This window comes from Ranitomeya imitator, chromosome 5, assembly GCF_032444005.1.
Source record: "Ranitomeya imitator isolate aRanImi1 chromosome 5, aRanImi1.pri, whole genome shotgun sequence".
Taxonomy (NCBI): Eukaryota; Metazoa; Chordata; class Amphibia; order Anura; family Dendrobatidae; genus Ranitomeya; species Ranitomeya imitator.
The window spans coordinates 332,054,235-332,078,940 of record NC_091286.1 but is presented as its reverse complement, the minus strand read 5'-3'; the positions used below and the strand labels follow the sequence as shown (position 1 = coordinate 332,078,940).

At 53.2% G+C, this 24,706-nt stretch overlaps 1 protein-coding gene and 2 long non-coding RNA genes across 3 annotated transcripts; 2 read left to right on the top strand and 1 right to left on the bottom strand.

The window, feature by feature from the left end:
* Positions 1-439: 439 nt before the first annotated feature.
* Positions 440-6,316, bottom strand: LOC138637570 (platelet binding protein GspB-like). The gene is made up of 2 exons (XM_069726368.1): positions 6,212-6,316; positions 440-1,137 (listed from the first exon to the last, which is right to left on the bottom strand). The coding sequence occupies exons 1-2, from the start codon at positions 6,230-6,232 to the stop codon at positions 598-600; spliced, it is 561 nt and encodes a 186-aa protein (XP_069582469.1). The 5' UTR covers positions 6,233-6,316; the 3' UTR covers positions 440-597.
* Positions 6,317-6,334: 18 nt separating this feature from the next.
* Positions 6,335-9,861, top strand: LOC138637571 (uncharacterized). The gene is made up of 2 exons (XR_011312409.1): positions 6,335-6,419; positions 9,241-9,861. It is a non-coding gene; the product is annotated as an uncharacterized lncRNA (long non-coding RNA).
* Positions 9,862-16,335: 6,474 nt separating this feature from the next.
* Positions 16,336-19,652, top strand: LOC138637569 (uncharacterized). Its single transcript, XR_011312408.1, has 2 exons — positions 16,336-16,538; positions 19,360-19,652. It is a non-coding gene; the product is annotated as an uncharacterized lncRNA (long non-coding RNA).
* Positions 19,653-24,706: the final 5,054 nt, after the last annotated feature.

Here is a 24,706-nt window from a genome sequence, read left to right as displayed (position 1 = left end):
ATGATTCCAGAATTCGCGGCAGACTGTGCCCGTCGCTGATTGGTCGAGGCAACCTTTATGACATCATCGTCGCCATGGCAACCATTATGACATCTACGTCGATACTGTGCCCGTCGCTGAATCAGAAACGTGAGATGTCTACATCCTTTATGACATCGTCGTCGCTGTGCCCGTTGCTGATTGGTCGAGGCCTGGCGGCCTCGACCAATCAGAGAGGCGGGATTTCCAGGACAGACAGACAGACGGAAAAACCCTTAGACAATTATATATATATATATATATATATATATATATATATATACACTTTTATTCCATTTTCAATGTTTTGTTTTTTGAAAAGTACATTTCTTTGTGAAGTTAATTTCTGCCGTCATACTGTGCTGTGGACCCATTTTGTCTCTGTGATCGAGACCCACCAATCAAGCTATCGAGATAGAAGTTCAAGAAAAAGGTTTTATTAAACATTATTAACAAGACAAAAAAATACATAACAGTAAAGAAGCAAAGTATCACAATTCGTGATACGCCGAATCTTCATTTCTAACATTAAGGTGCCTGATGGGCGAAGCCATGTGAGACAGAATGGTCGTGTAGGAGTTAGGGGGTGGCAGGCCGAAGTGGGACATTGGGGCGTATTGGTGTCTGTGGCCAACCATGAAAATATGCCAACTCTGGCCGCTCCATTGGCCGGGAACAAACCAAGCGCATGTGCTCATCCAAAGTGCCATCAGAACCCTTATTAACAGCATCCATAATTAGACGCTCCGTAAGAGTTCTTTGCCTCTCGTCCATTTTTGAAAGTTTGTCTACAATGTACTGTCCAAACCCCTGCAACGCAGGGCTGACATTGTTCGTTAACGCCTGTTTGGCCAGGGTCAAAAGTTCAAGGGAGACGTCAGAGGTGGCTTTACGCTTCCTTGAACCTTGCCTCCATTGAGTCCGGGCAGGTGCAGCCTCCACTATTTGACTCGTCGCACTGTCCTGTGCACTGTCCTGTGCACTGTCCTGTGCACTGTCCTGTGCACTGTCCTGTGCACTGTCCTGTGCACTGTCCTGTGCACTGTCCTGTGCACTGTCCTGTGCACTGTCCTGTGCACTGTCCTGTGCACTGTCCTGTGCACTGTCCTGTGCACTGTCCTGTGCACAATAAAAAATGAAGTTATTAAACAGAAAAAAAAACGATTTACACCACCCTAACCGCATTCAAACTATATATTCGTGTAGATGCGAAAATATTGTAATATATTATATTAGTAATATTATTTAACATTCCCATTTATTTATTACTTTGCGCCCCTCGTGAACAACGTCACGCACAGATTATGCAAAATGTGCTCTGAATTGTGAGAGCACCCCCTGTGTGACATGACCGTACGACTGTCCCATACGACTTCTACATCGCAAATATGTCATGAAATTATCGCTCCAGCGCCGTGCATTGCGAAGTGTGACCGCAGTCTAACACACCCAACCCTAATCCCAAACCTAACACACCCCTAAACCTAAGGCCGGCGTCACACTAGCGAGTTTTACGGACGTATGAGCGCATTAAATACGTCCGTAAAACACGCATTACACACGGCCCAATTATTCTCTATGCCCCAGCTCCTATCTGCCGTATTTTACTGATCCGTATTATACGGCTTTTTACGGCCGTAGAAAATCGCAGCATGCTGCATTTGTCACCATATTGCGCAAAAAAAAAAAAAAAGCCAATGCAAGTCTATGGGGGCCCGAAAAATACAGATTACACACGGACCAGCAGTGTGACTTGCGAGAAATACGCAGCGGTGTTAGCGAGAAAAGCCGGCAATTCAGTGCGGTGTACAGTAAAATCACACTGACAGCTTACAATAGAATAGGTGGAATAAACGTGTACACATAGAATAGGTGTAATATATATATATATATATATATATATATATATATATATATATATATATATATATATATATATATATATATATATATATATCTCATTGAGAGACATATATGTATATATACTAATATTTCATCCAGCGCTAGATAGCTTAAAAGCCGGTAATTCAATTGCCGGCTTTTGCCATCTCCTTTCTAAACCCGACATGATATGAGACATGGTTACATACAGTAAATTTTTTTTTTTTGGGTTAAATAATAGATCTTTATTTAGCTTACAAAAAAGCACACAAAGCCGCATGAAAAACGGCATCAAATCTGCACAGATTTTTCTGCCAAGAGATTCAGAATCTGCACAGAAAATTCCACAGGCAGATCTGCAACGTGTGCACATACCCTAACGCACACTCCCCCCCCCCACACACACAAAATTGGTGCGAAAACAGTGCATCTTATAATCTGAAACTAAAATGAAAAAAAAAAAATTACTGAGGGGGGGGGGGGGGGGCGCGCGGGGGGAGGGGTTGCGCAGTGCCGCATGCCCCCTCACACCAGCCCCCTGGATGCCCTTCTACATACCCCATGCCCCCTCACACCAGCCACAAGGCAGCCTGGATGCCCCTCTACATACCCCATGCCTCCTCTACATGCCCCCCTCACACCAGCCCCCTGGATGCCTCTCTACATACCCCATGCCTCCTCACAACAGCCACAAGGCACCCTGGATGCCCCTCTACATACCCCATGCCCCCTCACACCAGCCCCCTGGATGCCCCTCTACATACCCCATGCCCTCACACCAGCCCCCTGGATGCCCCTCTGCATACCCCATGCCCTCCTCACACCATCCACACAGCACCCTGGATACCCCATGCCTCCTCACAACAGCCCCCTGGATGCCCCTCTACAAGACCCATCACACCAACCCCCTTGATGCCCCTCTACATACCCCATGCTTTCTCACAGCAAATTACAACCTCAGAGCACTCACACTGATTCCTGCATCCTCATTCCCTTGTACAAGGCTCCATGGTGCCGCCCGAGTCCTCTCCTCACTCAGCTCCATGGTGCGGCCCCTCAGTCCTCTCCTCACACTGCAGCCCCCCGATCCTCTCCTCACACGGCTCCACGCTGCAGACCCCCGGTCCTCTCCTCACACGGCTCCACAATGCAGCCCCCCGGTCCTCTCCTCACATGGCTCCACACTGCAGCCCCCCGATCCTCTCCTCACATGGCTCCACACTGCAGCCCCCCGTTCCTCTCCTCACACGGCTCCACACTGCAGCCCCCCGGTCCTCTCCTCACACGGCTCCACACTGCAGCCCCCGATCCTCTCCACACTGCAGCCCCCCGGTCCGCTCCTCACACGGCTCCACACTGCAGCCCCCCGGTCCTCTCCACACTGCAGCCCCCCGGTCCTCTCCTCACACGGCTCCACGCTGCAGCCCCCCGGTCCTCTCCTCACACGGCTCCACGCTGCAGACCCCCGGTCCTCTCCTCACACGGCTCCACGCTGCAGACCCCCGGTCCTCTCCTCACATGGCTCCACGCTGCAGACCCCCTGTCCTCTCCCCACACGGCTCCACAATGCAGCCCCCCGGTCCTCTCCACACTGCAGCCCCCCGGTCCTCTCCTCACACGGCTCCACGCTGCAGACCCCCGGTCCTCTCCTCACACGGCTCCACGCTGCAGACCCCCGGTCCTCTCCTCACACGGCTCCACAATGCAGCCCCCCGGTCCTCTCCTCACATGGCTCCACACTGCAGCCCCCCGATCCTCTCCTCACACGGCTCCACACTGCAGCCCCCGATCCGCTCCACACTGCAGCCCCCCGGTCCGCTCCAAACTGCCGCCCCCCGGTCCGTTGCAAACTGCAGCCCACCGGTCCGCTCCACACTGCAGCTCCCCGGTCCGCTCCACACTGCAGCCCCCCAGTCCTCTCCTCACACGGCTCCACACTGCAGCCCCCCGATCCTCTCCTCACACGGCTCCACACTGCAGCCCCCCGATCCTCTCCTCACACGGCTCCACACTGCAGCCCCCCGATCCTCTCCTCACACGGCTCCACACTGCAGCCCCCCGATCCTCTCCTCACACGGCTCCACACTGCAGCCCCCCGGTCATCCCCTCACACTGCAGCCCCCCGGTCCGCTCCACACTGCAGCCCCCCGGTTCGCTCCACACTGCAGCCCCCCGGTCCTCTCCTCACACGGCTCCACACTGCAGCCCCCCGGTCCTCTCCTCACACGGCTCCACACTGCAGCCCCCCGGTCCTCTCCTCACACGGCTCCACACTGCAGCCCCCCGGTCCTCTCCTCACACGGCTCCACACTGCAGCCCCCCGGTCCTCTCCTCACACGGCTCCACACTGCAGCCCCCCGATCCTCTCCTCACACGGCTCCACACTGCAGCCCCCCGATCCTCTCCTCACACGGCTCCACACTGCAGCCCCCCGATCCTCTCCTCAAACGGCTCCACACTGCAGCCCCCCCGTTCTGCTCCACACTGCAGCCCCCCGGTCCGCTCCACACTGCAGCCCCCCGGTCCTCTCCTCACACGGCTCCACACTGCAGCCCCCCGGTCCTCTCCTCACACGGCTCCACACTGCAGCCCCCGATCCTCTCCACACTGCAGCCCCCCGGTCCGCTCCTCACACGGCTCCACGCTGCAGACCCCCGGTCCTCTCCTCACATGGCTCCACACTGCAGCCCCCCGGTCCTCTCCTCACACGGCTCCACACTGCAGCCCCCCGGTCCTCTCCACACTGCAGCCCCCCGGTCCTCTCCTCACACGGCTCCACGCTGCAGCCCCCCGGTCCTCTCCTCACACGGCTCCACGCTGCAGACCCCCGGTCCTCTCCTCACACGGCTCCACGCTGCAGACCCCCGGTCCTCTCCTCACACGGCTCCACGCTGCAGACCCCCTGTCCTCTCCCCACACGGCTCCACAATGCAGCCCCCCGGTCCTCTCCACACTGCAGCCCCCCGGTCCTCTCCTCACACGGCTCCACGCTGCAGACCCCCGGTCCTCTCCTCACACGGCTCCACAATGCAGCCCCCCGGTCCTCTCCTCACATGGCTCCACACTGCAGCCCCCGATCCGCTCCACACTGCAGCCCCCCGGTCCGCTCCAAACTGCCGCCCCCCGGTCCGTTGCAAACTGCAGCCCACCGGTCCGCTCCACACTGCAGCTCCCCGGTCCGCTCCACACTGCAGCCCCCCAGTCCTCTCCTCACACGGCTCCACACTGCAGCCCCCCGATCCTCTCCTCACACGGCTCCACACTGCAGCCCCCCGATCCTCTCCTCACACGGCTCCACACTGCAGCCCCCCGATCCTCTCCTCACACGGCTCCACACTGCAGCCCCCCGGTCATCCCCTCACACTGCAGCCCCCCGGTCCGCTCCACACTGCAGCCCCCCGGTTCGCTCCACACTGCAGCCCCCCGGTCCTCTCCTCACACGGCTCCACACTGCAGCCCCCCGGTCCTCTCCTCACACGGCTCCACACTGCAGCCCCCCGGTCCGCTCCACACTGCAGCCCCCCGGTCCGCTCCACACTGCAGCCCCCCGGTCCGCTCCACACTGCAGCCCCCCGGTCCGCTCCACACTGCAGCCCCCCGGTCCGCTCCACACTGCAGCCCCCCGGTCCGCTCCACACTGCAGCCCCCCGGTCCGCTCCACACTGCAGCCCCCCGGTCCGCTCCACACTGCAGCCCCCCGGTCCGCTCCACACTGCAGCCCCCCGGTCCGCTCCACACTGCAGCCCCCCGGTCCGCTCCACACTGCAGCCCCCCGGTCCGCTCCACACTGCAGCCCCCCGGTCCGCTCCACACTGCAGCCCCCCGGTCCGCTCCACACTGCAGCCCCCCGGTCCGCTCCACACTGCAGCCCCCCGGTCCGCTCCACACTGCAGCCCCCCGGTCCGCTCCACACTGCAGCCCCCCGGTCCGCTCCACACTGCAGCCCCCCGGTCCGCTCCACACTGCAGCCCCCCGGTCCGCTCCACACTGCAGCCCCCCGGTTCGCTCCACACTGCAGCCCCCCGGTCCTCTCCTCACACGGCTCCACACTGCAGCCCCCCGGTCCTCTCCTCACACGGCTCCACACTGCAGCCCCCCGGTCCTCTCCTCACACGGCTCCACACTGCAGCCCCCCGGTCCTCTCCTCACACGGCTCCACACTGCAGCCCCCCGGTCCTCTCCTCACACGGCTCCACACTGCAGCTCCCCGGTCCTCTCCTCACACGGCTCCACACTGCAGCCCCCCGGTCATCCCCTCACACTGCAGCCCCCCGGTCCGCTCCACACTGCAGCCCCCCGGTCCTCTCCTCACCTCCATGCTGCAGCCTCTCATTTCGGTAGAGGCTAAATCCAAGTCGGCTAGGGTAAAGGTAAATGCTAGAGTGTATGGGCTCCTTCCAGGTGTGACGTCATTTCCGGGGGGCGTGTCCTATTTGGAAGGGGCGTGTTTTCAGTCACATCATGAAGGCGGCAAAGCAAAGCAGCATGATTCTAGCTTGTGGACGCCATGGCACATGGAGGTTAGTGGTTTCAGGGTGAAAAAATGCTACTTGCTGCTCGCTACTGGGGGGAGGCTCTGTGGTGGGCGACCTACTTGTCTGTGTGGGGGGCACCGCTGCTGCTGTGGGGGACCCCCGTGGTGGGCTTTGTGGGGGGGGCACCGCTGCTGTGGGGGACCCCCGTGGTGGGGGGGGCACCGCTGCTGCTGTGGGGGACCACCGTGGGGGACCCCCGTTGTGGACTTTGTGGGGGGGCACCGCTGCTGTGGGGGACCCCCGTGGTGGGGGGGGCACCGCTGCTGCTGTGAGGGACCCCCGTGGTGGGGGGGGCACCGCTGCTGCTGTGGGGGACCCCCGTGGTGGGCTTTGTGGGGGGGGGGGCACCGCTGCTGCTGTGGGGGACCCCCGTGGTGGGCTTTGTGGGGGGGGGCACCGCTGCTGCTGTCGGGGACCCCTGTGGTGGGGGGGCACCGCTGCTGCTGTGGGGAATCCCCGTGGTGGGCTTTGTGGGGGGGGCACCGCTGCTGCTGTGGGGGACCCACATGGTGGGCTTTGTGGGGGGGGCACCGCTGCTGCTGTGGGGGACCCACATGGTGGGCTTTGTGGGGGGGCACCGCTGCTGCTTTGGGGGACCCCTGTGGTGGGCTTTGTGGGGGGGGGCACCGCTGCTGCCGGCCGGCTGTTGTGGGGGGGCCACCTCTGCTGCTGTGGGGGACCCCCGTGGTGGGCTTTGTGCGGGGGGGCACCGCTGCTGCTGTGGGGGACCCCTGTGGTGGGCTTTGTGGGGGGGCACCGCTGCTGCTGTGGGGGACCTCTGTGGTAGGCTTTGTGGGGGGGCACCGCTGCTGCTGTGGGGGACCCCCGTGGTGGGCTTTGTGGGGGGGGGGGGCACCGCTGCTGCTGTGTGGGACCCCTGTGGTGGGCTTTGTGGGGGGGGGGGCACCGCTGCTGCTGTGGGGGACCCCTGTGGTGGGGGGGCACCGCTGCTGCTGTGGGGAACCCCCGTGGTGGGCTTTGTGGGGGAGCACCGCTGCTGCTGTGGGGGACCCCCGTAGTGGGCTTTGTGGGGGCGGCACCGCTGCTGCTGTGGGGGACCCCTGTGGTGGGCTTTGTGGGGGGGCACCGCTGCTGCTGTGGGGGACCCCCGTGGTGGTGGTGGGGGGGGGGGCACCGCTGCTGCTGTGGGGGACCCCTGTGGTGGGCTTTGTGGGGGGGGCACCGCTGCTGCTGTGGGGGACCCCCGTGGTGGGGGGGCACCGCTGCTGCTGTGGGGGACCCCTGTGGTGGGCTTTGTGGGGGGGCACCGCTGCTGCTGTGGGGGACCCCCGTGGTTGGGGGGGCACCGCTGCTGCTGTGGGGGACCCCCGTGGTGGGCTTTGTGGGGGGGGCACCGCTGCTGCTGTGGTGGACCCCCGTGGTGGGCTTTGTGGGGGGGCACCGCTGCTGCTTTGGGGGACCCCTGTGGTGGGCTTTGTGGGGGGAGGGCACCGCTGCTGCCGGCCGGCTGTTGTGGGGGGGCCACCTCTGCTGCTGTCTGTTGTGGGGGGCACCTGCTGCTGCTGGCTATTGTGGTGGGACCCCTGTGGTGGGATGTTGTAGGGGGACCCCTGTGGTGAGATTTGGGGGGGCACCTACTTCTGCTGGCTGTTGTGGGGGGCACCTGCTGCTGCTGCTGGCTATTGTGGTGGGACCCCTGTGGTGGGATTTTGGGGGGCACCTGCTGCTGCTGACTATTGTGGGGGACCCCTGTGGTTGGATTTTGGGGGGCACCTGCTGGCTGTTGGGGGGGGGACCCCTGTGGTGGGGTTTGGAGGTGACCTGCTTACGGGGTGGACCCCTTTTAGTGGGGGACCCCTGTTGTGGGATTTGAGGGCTATCTGCTTGTGGGATGTGGGGGGAGACCTGCTGCAGGCTATTGGGGGACCCCTGTGGTGGGACGTGGGGAGGCGACCTGCCTGTGGGGAGGCGACCTGCCTGTGGTGGGACGTGGGGAGGCGACCTGCCTGTGGTGGGACGTGGGGAGGCGACCTGCCTGTGGTGGGACGTGGGGAGGCGACCTGCCTGTGGTGGGACGTGGGGAGGCGACCTGCCTGTGGTGGGACGTGGGGAGGCGACCTGCCTGTGGTGGGACGTGGGGAGGCGACCTGCCTGTGGTGGGACGTGGGGAGGCGACCTGCCTGTGGTGGGACGTGGGGAGGCGACCTGCCGGTGGTGGGACGTGGGGAGGCGACCTGCCGCTTACGGAGGGATCCCCTTTATTGGGGGGCGACCTGCTTATGGGTTGGGTTTGGGGGGCTGATGAGGGCTTAGGCTGGGTGGAGTGGACGTCCGATAAGAGTTTAGGCTGGGTCGGGGGTGGACGTCCGATGGGGGTTTATGCTGGGGGGTTAAGCTGGGGTGGCATCCGATTGGGGGGGTGTCTGATGGGATTTATGGTTGGGGGCAGGGGGCGTCATATGGGGATTTACGCTTGTGGGAGGGAATGTCTGGTGGGCTTTGGGTTTATCCTGTGGGGTCCGCTGGTTAATGTGAGGTGGAGGTTTCTGACTGGAGGAGTGAGGTTATGCTGTGTGGCCTTCTGGTTGATGTGGGGGAGCTAATGCTTCATTGGGGTACACAAAAAAAAAAAATGGGTGTATGCTGCTTATGCTATGCAAAAAAATTTTTTAGGTATTTCCTGTAGAGGAGGGTACACCACCAACTAGCACGAAGCTAATCTGTTTTAACTTAATGTCAGTAGGAGGAAGACATGGGTCTGGACCGCCCAGCCCAGTTTAGGCCTTAGGTTTTGGGAGGTTTTTTTATTAACGATTTTTCTTTTTAATTTTTTTTTTCTTCCCAGATATGGCTTTTGAGGGCGACAGTGGAATTGTCACTCTAATCTCCCACCTAGAATTGTCACTACCATATCATCTGTGGTCTACGAGGCAAGCCCCTAACACATCAAGAGTGTTTGGGGTTCCCCGGAGGACCGTTCATGCCACTAATCACCCTACCCTCTCGCCTCTCTGCGTCCAGGTTATTCCATGCCCGTCTTCATCATCGCTCTGCGAAAAAGGATTTGTGATCTTAAGGACTGGTATATCCTACGAGGCAGTAAGGGGGCTACTTTAAAAAAAAAAAAAACACAGGACAAATATGTCCTAGTTTTCCCCTGAGCAATGTGGACGTCTCCTGAGGAAACCTTCCTATTCATGCAGCCTCCACGTTTTCCAGAGGCTCCAGTGACCTTGCTCTTAAAATATCCAGGCTTTGGTCTAGGCCTTCTCTGGTGGCCGGTCCACACCGCCAGCGCTCTGAACAATCATGCACGCCAACTTTCTAGTGCGTCCTACTCTGCGCCTATCAGTTTAAGAGTACTTCGCTTCTGCAACAGAGGACTAAAGTCTGCCTCCCAAGAGATCTGTTCAAATTTGGTTGTTTTGGAAATGTTCTGTCCAAAAAAAAAAAAACGACGGGACAACTTCCTGACCCGCCAGGAAAAGACGAGACCTTCCTTTAGGCCAGCTCCCTCCTGGCATCCATGAACCCACCAGTACTGGTCTGCTAGGCCTGGATCTAGCAGACTCTCTTCGACATGATGGGGCATTCCCACCTTGGATGTTTCTCAGGATCGGCTGCCGTGTCCTTCACAATTCAAGGCCGGTATTATGATCTCAGGTCCGGGACACCGAAATCTCAGACACCGGAGGCAGGCCTGAGGGGGGGGGGGGCTTCAGAGCCGCATACCCTACCGACAGCCCTGCCCGCATGCACCAACAGCATATTACATTTTTACAATACTTTAGAAATGCATAAAATGAAACAAGCAAAGGCATAAAATGAAACAAGGAAAGGCATAAAGTTTTTCTATGCAAAAAAAGGCAGTTTTATAAAATTAGAAATATTTCTATATCTATTGTTAACCCCTCTGTGACCTTAGACGTACTATCCCGTCGAGGTGCCCTGGGCTTATCTGACCCTGGACGGGATAGTACGTCATAGCCGATCGGCCGCGCTCACGGGGGGAGCGCGGCCGGGTGTCAGCTGCTTATCGCAGCTGACATCCGGCACTATGTGCCAGGAGCGGTCACGGACCGCCCCCGGCACATTAACCCCTGGCACACCGCGATCAAAGATGATCGCGATGTGCCGGCGGTGCAGGGAAGCACCGCGCAGGGATATGTGATCGCGTTGCTGCGAGGGTCTCCTCACCTCCCTCCCTGCTCGAGCCCCGGATCCAAGATGGCCGCGGATCCGGGTCCTGCAGGGAGGGAGGTGGCTTCACAGAGCCTGCTCAGAGCAGGCACTGTGAAGCAGCCTGCACTCCTATCAGATCAGTGATCTGACAGAGTGCTGTGCAAACTGTCAGATCACTGATCTGTGATGTCCCCCCCTGGGACAAAGTAAAAAAGTTAAAAAAAAAATTTCCAAATGTGTAAAAAAAATAAAAAAAAATATTCCAAAATAATGAAAAAAAAAAAAAATATTATTCCCATAAATACATTTCTTCATCTAAATAAAAAAAAAAACCAATAAAAGTACACATATTTAGTATCGCCGCGTCCGTAACGACCCGACCTATAAAACTGTCCCACTAGTTAACCCCTTCAGTAAACACCGTAAGAAAAAAAAAAAAAAGAGGCAAAAAACAACGCTTTATTATCATACCGCCGAACACAAAGTGGAATAACACGCGATCAAAAGGACAGATATAAATAACCATGGTACCGCTGAAAGCGTCATATTGTCCCGCAAAAAAAGAGCCGCCATACAACATCATCAGCAAAAAAATAAAAAAGTTATAGTCCTGAGAATAAAGCGATGCAAAAATAATTATTTTTTCTGTAAAATAGTTTTTATCGTATAAAAGCACCAAACCATAAAAAAATGATATAAATGAGGTATCGCTGTAATCGTACTGACCCGAAGAATAAAACTGCTTTATCAATTTTACCAAACGCGGAACGGTATAAACGCCTCCCCCAATAGAAATTCATGAATAGCTGGCTTTTGGTCATTCTTCCTCACAAAACTCGGAATAAAAAGCGATAAAAAAAAATGTCACGTGCCCAAAAATGTTTTCAATAAAAACGTCAACTCGTCCCGCAAAAAACAAGACCTCACATGACTGTGGACCAAAATATGGAAAAATTATAGCTCTCAAAATGTGGTATTGCAAAAAATATTTTTTGCAATAAAAAGGGTCTTTCAGTGTGTGACGGCTGCCAATCATAAAAATCCGCTAAAAAACTCGCTATAAAAGTAAATCAAACCCCCCTTCATCACCCCCTTAGTTAGGGAAAAATAAAAAAAAATGTATTTATTTCCATTTTCCCATTAGGGCTAGGGATAGGGCTAGGGTTAGGGCTAGGGTTAGGGCTAGGGTTAGGGCTAGGGTTAGGGTTGGGGCTACAGTTAGGGTTGGGGCTAAAGTTAGGGTTAGGGTTTAGATTACATTTACAGTTGGGAATAGGGTTGGGATTAGGGTTAGGGGTGTGTCAGGGTTAGAGGTGTGGTTAGGGTTACCGTTGGAATTAGGGTTAGGGGTGTGTTTAGATTAGGGTTTCAGTTATAATTGGGGGGTTTCCACTGTTTCGGCACATCAGGGGCTCTCCAAACACGACATGGCGTCCTATCTCAATTCCAGCCAATTCTGCGTTGAAAAAGTAAAACAGTGCTCCTTCCCTTCCGAGCTCTCCTGTGTGCCCAAACAGGGGTTTACCCCAACATATGGGGTATCAGCGTACTCAGGACAAATTGGACAACAACTTTTGTGGACCAATTTCTCCTGTTACCCTTGGGAAAATACAAAACTGGGGGCTAAAAAATAATTTTTGTGGGAAAACAAAAAGATTTTTTATTTTCACGGCTCTGCGTTATAAACTGTAGTGAAACACTTGGGGGTTCAAAGTTCTCACAACACATCTAGATAAGTTCATTGAGGGGTCTAGTTTCCAATATGGGGTCACTTGTGGGGGGTTTCTACTGTTTAGGTACATTAGGGGCTCTGCAAACGCAATGTGACGCCTGCAGACCAATCCATCTAAGTCTGCATTCCAAATGGCACTCCTTCCCTTCCGAACCCTCCCATGCGCCCAAACGGTGGTTCCCCCCCACATATGGGGTATCAGCGTACTCAGGACAAATTGGACAACAACTTTTGGGGTCCAATTTCTCCTGTTACCCTAGGGAAAATACAAAACTGGGGGCTAAAAAATAATTTTTGTGGGAAAAAAATTTTGTTTTATTTTTATGGCTCTGCATTATAAACTTCTGTGAAGCCCTTGGTGGGTCAAAGTGCTCACCACACATCCAGATAAGTTCCTTAGGGGGTCTACTTTCCAAAATGGTGTCACTTGTGGGGGGTTTCAATGTTTAGGCACATCAGTGGCTCTCCAAACGCAACATGGCGTCCCTTCTCAATTCCTGTCAATTTTGCATTGAAAAGTCAAACGGCGCTCCTTCCCTTCCGAGCTCTCCCATGCGCCCAAACAGTGGTTTACTGCCACATATGGGGTATCAGCGTACTCGGGACAAATTGGACAACAACTTTTGAGGTCCAATTTCTTCTCTTACCCTTGGAAAAATAAAAAATTGGGGGCAAAAATATAATTTTTGTGAAAAAATATGATTTTTTATTTTTACGGTTCTGCATTATAAACTTCTGTGAAGCACTTGGTGGGTCAAAGTGCTCACCACACCTCTAGATAAGTTCCTTAGGGGGTCTACTTTCCAAAATGGTGTCACTTGTGGGGGGTTTCAATGTTTAGGCACATCAGTGGCTCTCCAAACGCAACATGGCGTCCCATCTCAATTCCTGTCAATTTTGCATTGAAAAGTCAAATAGCGCTCCTTCCCTTCCGAGCTCTCCCATGCGCCCAAACAGTGGTTTACTGCCACATATGGGGTATCAGCGTACTCAGGACAAATTGGACAACAACTTTTTGGGTCCAATTTCTCCTGTTACCCTTGGTAAAATAAAACAAATTGGAGCTGAAGTAAATTTTTTGTGTAAAAAAGTTAAATGTTCATTTTTATTTAAACATTCCAAAAATTCCTATTAAACACCTGAAGGGTTAATAAACTTCTTGAATGTGGTTTTGAGCACCTTGAGGGGTGCAGTTTTTAGAATGGTGTCACACTTGGGTATTTTCTATCATATAGACCCCTCAAAATGACTTCAAATGAGACGTGGTCCCTAAAAAAAAAATGGTGTTGTAAAAATGAGAAATTGCTGGTCAACTTTTAACCCTTATAACTCCCTAACAAAAAAAAAAATTGGTTCCAAAATTATGCTGATGTAAAGGAGACATGTGGGAAATGTTACTTATTAAGTATTTTGTGTGACATATCTCTGTGATTTAATTGCATAAATATTCAAAGTTTGAAAATTGCGAAATTTTCGCCAAATTTCCGTTTTTTTCACAAATAAACGCAGGTACTATCAAAGAAATTTTACCACTATCATGAAGTACAATATGTCACGAGAAAACAATGTCAGAATCACCAGGATCCGTTGAAGCGTTTCGGAGTTATAACCTCATAAAGGGACAGTGGTCAGAATTGTAAAAATTGGCCTGGTCATTAACGTGCAAACCACCCTTGGGGGTAAAGGGGTTAAAATGATATTTATCCAGTATTTCTATAAGTAAAAGTCTGAGATTTCTGTGAGAAATGGTAATTGTTTACCTCTTAAACCAGTTCTGAATGTAAATAAAACATTGCTCTGATTAAGTCTCCACATTGTATTTGTCTTTCATTTCATGCGTAGGGCAGGACAAGCCCATGATGTATCTGTGTAAAGCTAGGTTCACATTGCGTTAATGGATTAACGCTAACGGACTGCGTTGCACGGCGAAAATGTCGAAATTAACGCCGTGCAACGGGTCCGTTAGCGCACCCATGGACAGCAATGTTACTTTTAGCTGAAGCGCATCACTAGCGCATGACATTTTCGGCACGCGCTAGCGATGTGCCGTTCTTTTGAGGCCCGTTCCTCGCTACCGCAGATCAGGGATCTGCGCTAGCGGGGAGGGTGAACGCCGACCCTCTAGAAACATTGCGTTAGCGCAATCCGCTAGCGCTATGCGCTTAACGGATTGCACTAACGCAATGTGAACCTAGCGTAAGACGTAAGGTGCTATAATAACAGCCTTGGGCTGGTTTAACACCAGCATTCGGCAGGGCTGCGGATGGCAGCCTTCTTCCTCCGTTAAGCCCCGCCCAATGCCGCACCTCTTCCTTCAGTTCCGCCTACGTCTGCATGCGTCCTGCATCTGCATGCGTCCTGCATACCCTATCTTTAACATTGGGTACGCAGGCCAAGCGGATGCCTCTGCATGCGTTGTTTTAATGCTGCGCCGACCGCAACAAAATGCAACATGTTGCGTTCGACGCAGTTCAGTGCATCGTCAAAACGACACGTGCCTGTGTACCCAATGTTAAAGATAGGGGATGCATGCAGACGTAGGCGGAGCTGAAAGAGGTGTAGCAGTGGGTGGGGCTTAACGGAGGAAGAAGGCTGCCGAACGCTGGTGTGAAACCAGTCTTAGACAGGTAAACCACTTTTGAAACAATGTTCACTTGTACAAGCATTTAACCCCTCAGTGACGGGGCCAATTTTTTAAAATCTGACCAGTGTCACTTTATGTAGTAATAACTCTGGAATGCTTCAACATATTCCATTGATTTTGAGGTTGTTTTTTTTCCTGACATATTAGACTTTATGATAATGGTAAACTTGGGCTAATGATAAACTTGGGTTAATGTTTTGCTTTATTTTGTAAAAATATCAGAAATTTTAAAAAATTGAAATTTTCAAATTTTGAATGATTTTCCCTTTAAGGCCGGAGTCACACTAGAGAGGAATACGGACGAGTGCTATGCGAGAAAAAAAAATTGCATAGCACTCGGACCAATGTTAATCTGTTGGGCAGCTCCCATCACTTTTTTTTTTTCACGGCCGTATTATATGTGCGAGTGAAATTGCACTATGCTGCGATTTGCACCGTATATCAGCCGAGAATCCCCAATGAAAGTCTGTTTATGCAAGAAAAACTCATACCACACGGGCCATCAGTTTGACTTGCGAGAAATACGCAATGGTGTCCTTTTAAAGGCTTGCAATTCAGGTGCAGTGTACAGTAAAATCACACTGACAGCTTACAATACTTACAAATAGTTAATTTGTCGGCTTCTGTCAAATCATTGCAGGATAGGAGATATGGTTTACATACAGTAAACCATTGCAGAACGGTTAGATTTATATAGGTCAGTGACTAATACGGTTAGTAGTATGTGTGTGTGTAAAATTTGGGACCTGTATGTATTTAATAAAAATGTTTTCACTGAAAAAACTGGCGTGGGCTCCCACACAATTTTCTGTGCCACAGAGGGAAAGTCAGTGACTGAGGACAGATATTATAGCCTAGAGAGGGACCATGGTTATTGCCACCCCAGAAAAGGTGCATCTGTAAGATGCGCCAATTCTGGCACTCAGCCTCTGTTCTCACTGCCCTGTAGCGGTGGCATATGGGGTAATAAGGGGTTAATGTCACCTTTTGTATTGTAAGGTGACAGTAGGCCAGCTTACTTATGGAGAGGTGTCTGATAGATGCCTCTCCATTACTTACCTGTGGGCTTGATGTTACTTGCAGCCCCCCGGTCCTCTCCTCACACGGCTCCACACTGCAGCCCCCCGGTCCTCTCCTCACACGGCTCCACACTGCAGCCCCCCGGTCCTCTCCTCACACGGCTCCACACTGCAGCCCCCCGGTCCTCTCCTCACACGGCTCCACACTGCAGCCCCCCGGTCCTCTCCTCACACGGCTCCACACTGCAGCCCCCCGGTCCTCTCCTCACACGGCTCCACACTGCAGCCCCCCGGTCATCCCCTCACACTGCAGCCCCCCGGTCCGCTCCACACTGCAGCCCCCCGGTCCTCTCCTCACCTCCATGCTGCAGCCTCTCATTTCGGTAGAGGCTAAATCCAAGTCGGCTAGGGTAAAGGTAAATGCTAGAGTGTATGGGCTCCTTCCAGGTGTGACGTCATTTCCGGGGGGCGTGTCCTATTTGGAAGGGGCGTGTTTTCAGTCACATCATGAAGGCGGCAAAGCAAAGCAGCATGATTCTAGCTTGTGGACGCCATGGCACATGGAGGTTAGTGGTTTCAGGGTGAAAAAATGCTACTTGCTGCTCGCTACTGGGGGGAGGCTCTGTGGTGGGCGACCTACTTGTCTGTGTGGGGGGCACCGCTGCTGCTGTGGGGGACCCCCGTGGTGGGCTTTGTGGGGGGGGCACCGCTGCTGTGGGGGACCCCCGTGGTGGGGGGGGGCACCGCTGCTGCTGTGGGGGACCACCGTGGGGGACCCCCGTTGTGGACTTTGTGGGGGGGCACCGCTGCTGTGGGGGACCCCCGTGGTGGGGGGGGCACCGCTGCTGCTGTGGGGGACCCCCGTGGTGGGGGGGGCACCGCTGCTGCTGTGGGGGACCCCCGTGGTGGGCTTTGTGGGGGGGGGGGGCACCGCTGCTGCTGTGGGGGACCCCCGTGGTGGGCTTTGTGGGGGGGGGCACCGCTGCTGCTGTCGGGGACCCCTGTGGTGGGGGGGCACCGCTGCTGCTGTGGGGAATCCCCGTGGTGGGCTTTGTGGGGGGGGCACCGCTGCTGCTGTGGGGGACCCACATGGTGGGCTTTGTGGGGGGGGCACCGCTGCTGCTGTGGGGGACCCACATGGTGGGCTTTGTGGGGGGGCACCGCTGCTGCTTTGGGGGACCCCTGTGGTGGGCTTTGTGGGGGGGGCACCGCTGCTGCCGGCCGGCTGTTGTGGGGGGGCCACCTCTGCTGCTGTGGGGGACCCCCGTGGTGGGCTTTGTGCGGGGGGGCACCGCTGCTGCTGTGGGGGACCCCTGTGGTGGGCTTTGTGGGGGGGCACCGCTGCTGCTGTGGGGGACCTCTGTGGTAGGCTTTGTGGGGGGGCACCGCTGCTGCTGTGGGGGACCCCCGTGGTGGGCTTTGTGGGGGGGGGGGGCACCGCTGCTGCTGTGTGGGACCCCTGTGGTGGGCTTTGTGGGGGGGGGGGCACCGCTGCTGCTGTGGGGGACCCCTGTGGTGGGGGGGCACCGCTGCTGCTGTGGGGAACCCCCGTGGTGGGCTTTGTGGGGGAGCACCGCTGCTGCTGTGGGGGACCCCCGTGGTGGGCTTTGTGGGGGCGGCACCGCTGCTGCTGTGGGGGACCCCTGTGGTGGGCTTTGTGGGGGGGCACCGCTGCTGCTGTGGGGGACCCCCGTGGTGGTGGTGGGGGGGGGGGGCACCGCTGCTGCTGTGGGGGACCCCTGTGGTGGGCTTTGTGGGGGGGGCACCGCTGCTGCTGTGGGGGACCCCCGTGGTGGGGGGGCACCGCTGCTGCTGTGGGGGACCCCTGTGGTGGGCTTTGTGGGGGGGCACCGCTGCTGCTGTGGGGGACCCCCGTGGTTGGGGGGGCACCGCTGCTGCTGTGGGGGACCCCCGTGGTGGGCTTTGTGGGGGGGGCACCGCTGCTGCTGTGGTGGACCCCCGTGGTGGGCTTTGTGGGGGGGCACCGCTGCTGCTTTGGGGGACCCCTGTGGTGGGCTTTGTGGGGGGAGGGCGCTGCTGCCGGCCGGCTGTTGTGGGGGGGCCACCTCTGCTGCTGTCTGTTGTGGGGGGCACCTGCTGCTGCTGGCTATTGTGGTGGGACCCCTGTGGTGGGATGTTGTAGGGGGACCCCTGTGGTGAGATTTGGGGGGGCACCTACTTCTGCTGGCTGTTGTGGGGGGCACCTGCTGCTGCTGCTGGCTATTGTGGTGGGACCCCTGTGGTGGGATTTTGGGGGGCACCTGCTGCTGCTGACTATTGTGGGGGACCCCTGTGGTTGGATTTTGGGGGGCACCTGCTGGCTGTTGGGGGGGGGGACCCCTGTGGTGGGGTTTGGAGGTGACCTGCTTACGGGGTGGACCCCTTTTAGTGGGGGACCCCTGTTGTGGGATTTGAGGGCTATCTGCTTGTGGGATGTGGGGGGAGACCTGCTGCAGGCTATTGGGGGACCCCTGTGGTGGGACGTGGGGAGGCGACCTGCCTGTGGGGAGGCGACCTGCCTGTGGTGGGACGTGGGGAGGCGACCTGCCTGTGGTGGGACGTGGGGAGGCGACCTGCCTGTGGTGGGACGTGGGGAGGCGACCTGCCTGTGGTGGGACGTGGGGAGGCGACCTGCCTGTGGTGGGACGTGGGGAGGCGACCTGCCTGTGGTGGGACGTGGGGAGGCGACCTGCCTGTGGTGGGACGTGGGGAGGCGACCTGCCTGTGGTGGGACGTGGGGAGGCGACCTGCCGGTGGTGGGACGTGGGGAGGCGACCTGCCGCTTACGGAGGGATCCCCTTTATTGGGGGGCGACCTGCTTATGGGTTGGGTTTGGGGGGCTGATGAGGGCTTAGGCTGGGTGGAGTGGACGTCCGATAAGAGTTTAGGCTGGGTCGGGGGTGGACGTCCGATGGGGGTTTATGCTGGGGGGTTAAGCTGGGGTGGCATCCGATTGGGGGGGTGTCTGATGGGATTTATGGTTGGGGGCAGGGGGCGTCATATGGGGATTTACGCTTGTGGGAGGGAATGTCTGGTGGGCTTTGGGTTTATCCTGTGGGGTCCGCTGGTTAATGTGAGGTGGAGGTTTCTGACTGGAGGAGTGAGGTTATGCTGTGTGGCCTTCTGGTTGATGTGGGGGAGCTAATGCTTCATTGGGGTACACAAAAAAAAAAAATGGGTGTATGCTGCTTATGCTATGCAAAAAAAAAATTTAGGTATTTCCTGTAGAGGAGGGTACACCACCAACTAGCACGAAGCTAATCTGTTTTAACTTAATGTCAGTAGGAGGAAGACATGGGTCTGGACCGCCCAGCCCAGTTTAGGCCTTAGGTTTTGGGAGGTTTTTTTATTAACGATTTTTCTTTTTAATTTTTTTTTTCTTCCCAGATATGGCTTTTGAGGGCGACAGTGGAATTGTCACTCTAATCTCCCACCTAGAATTGTCACTACCATATCATCTGTGGTCTACGAGGCAAGCCCCTAACACATCAAGAGTGTTTGGGGTTCCCCGGAGGACCGTTCATGCCACGAATCACCCTACCCTCTCGCCTCTCTGCGTCCAGGTTATTCCATGCCCGTCTTCATCATCGCTCTGCGAAAAAGGATTTGTGATCTTAAGGACTGGTATATCCTACGAGGCAGTAAGGGGGCTACTTTAAAAAAAAAAAAAAAAAAAAACACAGGACAAATATGTCCTAGTTTTCCCCTGAGCAATGTGGACGTCTCCTGAGGAAACCTTCCTATTCATGCAGCCTCCACGTTTTCCAGAGGCTCCAGTGACCTTGCTCTTAAAATATCCAGGCTTTGGTCTAGGCCTTCTCTGGTGGCCGGTCCACACCGCCAGCGCCCTGAACAATCATGCACGCCAACTTTCTAGTGCGTCCTACTCTGCGCCTATCAGTTTAAGGCCGCCGTCACACATGCGAGTTTTACGGACGTAAGAGCGCAGAATCTACGTCCGTAAAACTCGCAAAAAATACGGCACAATTATTCTCTATGCCCCTGCTCCTATTTGCCGTATTTTACTGATCAGTATTATACGGCTTTCTACGGCCGTACAAAATCGCAGCATGCTGCGTTTGTCACCGTACTGCGCAAGAAATACGCCAATGAAAGTCTATGGAAGCGTGAAAAATACGGATTACACACGGACAAGCAGTGTGACTTGCGAGAAATACGCAGCGCTGTTAGAGAGAAAAGCCGGTAATTCAGTGCGGTGTACAGTAAAATCACACTGACAGCTTCCAGTCCAATAGATATAATAAATGTGTACACATAGAATAGATATATATATATATATATATATATGTCAGTGAGACACATATATGTATATATATTAATATTTATTCCAGCGCTAGACAGCTTAAAAGCTGGTAATTCAATTACCGGCTTTTTCTTTCTCCTTCATAAAACCCGACATGATTTGAGACATGGTTTACATACAGTAAACCATGTCTTCTCTCCATTTTTTTTGCAGATTCCACACTACTAATGTCAGTAGTGTGTATCTGCAAAATTTGGCCGTTCTAGCTCTTAAAATAAAGGGTTAACTGGCGGAAAAAATTGGCGTGGGCTCCCGCGCAATTTTCTCCGCCAGAGTAGTAAAGCCAGTGACTGAGGGCAGATATTAATAGCCTGGAGAGGGTCCACGGTTATTGGCCCCCCCCTGGCTAAAAATATCTGCCCCCAGCCACCCCAGAACAGGCACATCTGGAAGATGCGCCTATTCTGGCACTTGGCCACTCTCTTCCCATTCCCGTGTAGCGGTGGGATATGGGGTAATGAAGGGTTAATGCCACCTTGCTATTGTAAGGTGACATTAAGCCTAATTAATAATGGAGAGGCGTCAATTATGACACCTATCCATTATTAATCCAATTGTAGTGAAGGGTTAAATAAAACACAAACACATTCTTTAAAATTATTTTAATGAAATAAAAACAATGGTTGTTGTAGTATTTTATTCAACGCCCAATCCAGTCACTGAAGACCCTCGTTCTGTGAGTAAAGAAACATAATAAACCAACAATATACTTACCCTCCGCAGATCTGTAACGTCCAACGATGTAAATCCTTCTGAAGGGGTTAAAACATTTTGCAGCAAGGAGCTGTGCTAATGCAGGCTGCTCCTCGCTGCAAAACCCCAGGGAATGAGGCTAAAAATAGATCAATGATCTATATTTAGCATCATTTGCGGTGAGGCGCCCTCTGCTGGCTGTTCATAGATCGTGGGAAATTACCTAGAAAGCCAGGGAGCCAGGGAGCTTTCTAGGTAATTTCCCACGATCTATGAACAGCCAGCAGAGGGCGCCTCACCGCAAATGATGCTAAATATAGATCATTGATCTATTTTTAGCCTCATTCCCTGGGGTTTTGCAGCGAGGAGCAGCCTGCATTAGCACAGCTCCTTGCTGCAAAATGTTTTAACCCCTTCAGAAGGATTTACATCGTTGGACGTTACAGATCTGCGGAGGGTAAGTATATTGTTGGTTTATTATGTTTCTTTACTCACAGAACGAGGGTCTTCAGTGACTGGATTGGGCGTTGAATAAAATACTACAACAACCATTGTTTTTATTTCATTAAAATAATTTTAAAGAATGTGTTTGTGTTTTATTTAACCCTTCACTACAATTGGATTAATAATGGATAGGTGTCATAATTGACGCCTCTCCATTATTAATTAGGCTTAATGTCACCTTACAATAGCAAGGTGGCATTAACCCTTCATTACCCCATATCCCACCGCTACACGGGAATGGGAAGAGAGTGGCCAAGTGCCAGAATAGGCGCATCTTCCAGATGTGCCTGTTCTGGGGTGGCTGGGGGCAGATATTTTTAGCCAGGGGGGGGCCAATAACCGTGGACCCTCTCCAGGCTATTAATATCTGCCCTCAGTCACTGGCTTTACTACTCTGGCGGAGAAAATTGCGCGGGAGCCCACGCCAATTTTTTCCGCCAGTTAACCCTTTATTTTAAGAGCTAGAACGGCCAAATTTTGCAGATACACACTACTGACATTAGTAGTGTGGAATCTGCAAAAAAAATGGAGAGAAGACATGGTTTACTGTATGTAAACCATGTCTCAAATCATGTCGGGTTTTATGAAGGAGAAAGAAAAAGCCGGTAATTGAATTACCGGCTTTCAAGCTGTATAGCGCTGGAATAAGTATTAATATATATACATATATGTGTCTACTGACATATATATATATATATATATATATATATATATATATATATATATATATATATATATTCTTTTCTTTTTGGGACACATGGATCACTTCTATAGCGGTATGTTGGTTTTGCAAGCCTGCGAGAAAACCACGCAGTACGGATGCCATACGGATTACATACGGAGGATGCCATGCGCAAAAAACGCTGACACAGCCTGCCTACGGAGGAGCAACGGACCATTTTTTTGGGGACTTTTCAGCGTATTACGGCCGTAATATACGGACCGTATTGTTTTACGCTGTGTGTGACGCCGGCCTAAGAGTACTTCGCTTCTGCAACAGAGGACTAAAGTCTGCCTCCCAAGAGATCTGTTCAAATTTGGTTGTTTTGGAAATGTTCTGTCCAAAAAAAAAAAAACGACGGGACAACTTCCTGACCTGCCAGGAAAAGACGAGACCTTCCTTTAGGCCAGCTCCCTCCTGGCATCCATGAACCCACCAGTACTGGTCTGCTAGGCCTGGATCTAGCAGACTCTCTTCGACATGATGGGGCATTCCCACCTTGGATGTTTCTCAGGATCGGCTGCCGTGTCCTTCACAATTCAAGGCCGGTATTATGATCTCAGGTCCGGGACACCGAAATCTCAGACACCGGAGGCAGGCCTGAGGGGGGGGGGGGGGGGCTTCAGAGCCGCATACCCTACCGACAGCCCTGCCCGCATGCACCAACAGCATATTACATTTTTACAATACTTTAGAAATGCATAAAATGAAACAAGCAAAGGCATAAAATGAAACAAGGAAAGGCATAAAGTTTTTCTATGCAAAAAAAGGCAGTTTTATAAAATTAGAAATATTTCTATATCTATTGTTAACCCCTCTGTGACCTTAGACGTACTATCCCGTCGAGGTGCCCTGGGCTTATCTGACCCTGGACGGGATAGTACGTCATAGCCGATCGGCCGCGCTCACGGGGGGAGCGCGGCCGGGTGTCAGCTGCTTATCGCAGCTGACATCCGGCACTATGTGCCAGGAGCGGTCACGGACCGCCCCCGGCACATTAACCCCTGGCACACCGCGATCAAAGATGATCGCGATGTGCCGGCGGTGCAGGGAAGCACCGCGCAGGTATATGTGATCGCGTTGCTGCGAGGGTCTCCTCACCTCCCTCCCTGCTCGAGCCCCGGATCCAAGATGGCCGCGGATCCGGGTCCTGCAGGGAGGGAGGTGGCTTCACAGAGCCTGCTCAGAGCAGGCACTGTGAAGCAGCCTGCACTCCTATCAGATCAGTGATCTGACAGAGTGCTGTGCAAACTGTCAGATCACTGATCTGTGATGTCCCCCCCTGGGACAAAGTAAAAAAGTTAAAAAAAAAATTTCCAAATGTGTAAAAAAAATAAAAAAAAATATTCCAAAATAATGAAAAAAAAAAAAAAATATTATTCCCATAAATACATTTCTTCATCTAAATAAAAAAAAAAACCAATAAAAGTACACATATTTAGTATCGCCGCGTCCGTAACGACCCGACCTATAAAACTGTCCCACTAGTTAACCCCTTCAGTAAACACCGTAAGAAAAAAAAAAAAAAGAGGCAAAAAACAACGCTTTATTATCATACCGCCGAACACAAAGTGGAATAACACGCGATCAAAAGGACAGATATAAATAACCATGGTACCGCTGAAAGCGTCATATTGTCCCGCAAAAAAAGAGCCGCCATACAACATCATCAGCAAAAAAATAAAAAAGTTATAGTCCTGAGAATAAAGCGATGCAAAAATAATTATTTTTTCTGTAAAATAGTTTTTATCGTATAAAAGCACCAAACCATAAAAAAATGATATAAATGAGGTATCGCTGTAATCGTACTGACCCGAAGAATAAAACTGCTTTATCAATTTTACCAAACGCGGAACGGTATAAACGCCTCCCCCAATAGAAATTCATGAATAGCTGGCTTTTGGTCATTCTTCCTCACAAAACTCGGAATAAAAAGCGATAAAAAAAAATGTCACGTGCCCAAAAATGTTTTCAATAAAAACGTCAACTCGTCCCGCAAAAAACAAGACCTCACATGACTGTGTACCAAAATATGGAAAAATTATAGCTCTCAAAATGTGGTATTGCAAAAAATATTTTTTGCAATAAAAAGGGTCTTTCAGTGTGTGACGGCTGCCAATCATAAAAATCCGCTAAAAAACTCGCTATAAAAGTAAATCAAACCCCCCTTCATCACCCCCTTAGTTAGGGAAAAATAAAAAAAAATGTATTTATTTCCATTTTCCCATTAGGGCTAGGGATAGGGCTAGGGTTAGGGTTAGGGCTAGGGTTAGGGTTGGGGCTACAGTTAGGGTTGGGGCTAAAGTTAGGGTTAGGGTTTAGATTACATTTACAGTTGGGAATAGGGTTGGGATTAGGGTTAGGGGTGTGTCAGGGTTAGAGGTGTGGTTAGGGTTACCGTTGGAATTAGGGTTAGGGGTGTGTTTAGATTAGGGTTTCAGTTATAATTGGGGGGTTTCCACTGTTTCGGCACATCAGGGGCTCTCCAAACA

Excerpts from the sequence above, each read along its gene's own strand:
- LOC138637570 (XM_069726368.1), bottom strand. The coding sequence starts at position 6,232 with ATGAGAGGCTGCAGCATGGAG. Across the intron at positions 1,138-6,211 it reads TGAGAGGCTGCAGCATGGAG|GACAGTGCACAGGACAGTGC; the intron begins GTGAGGAGAGGA and ends TATTGTGCACAG.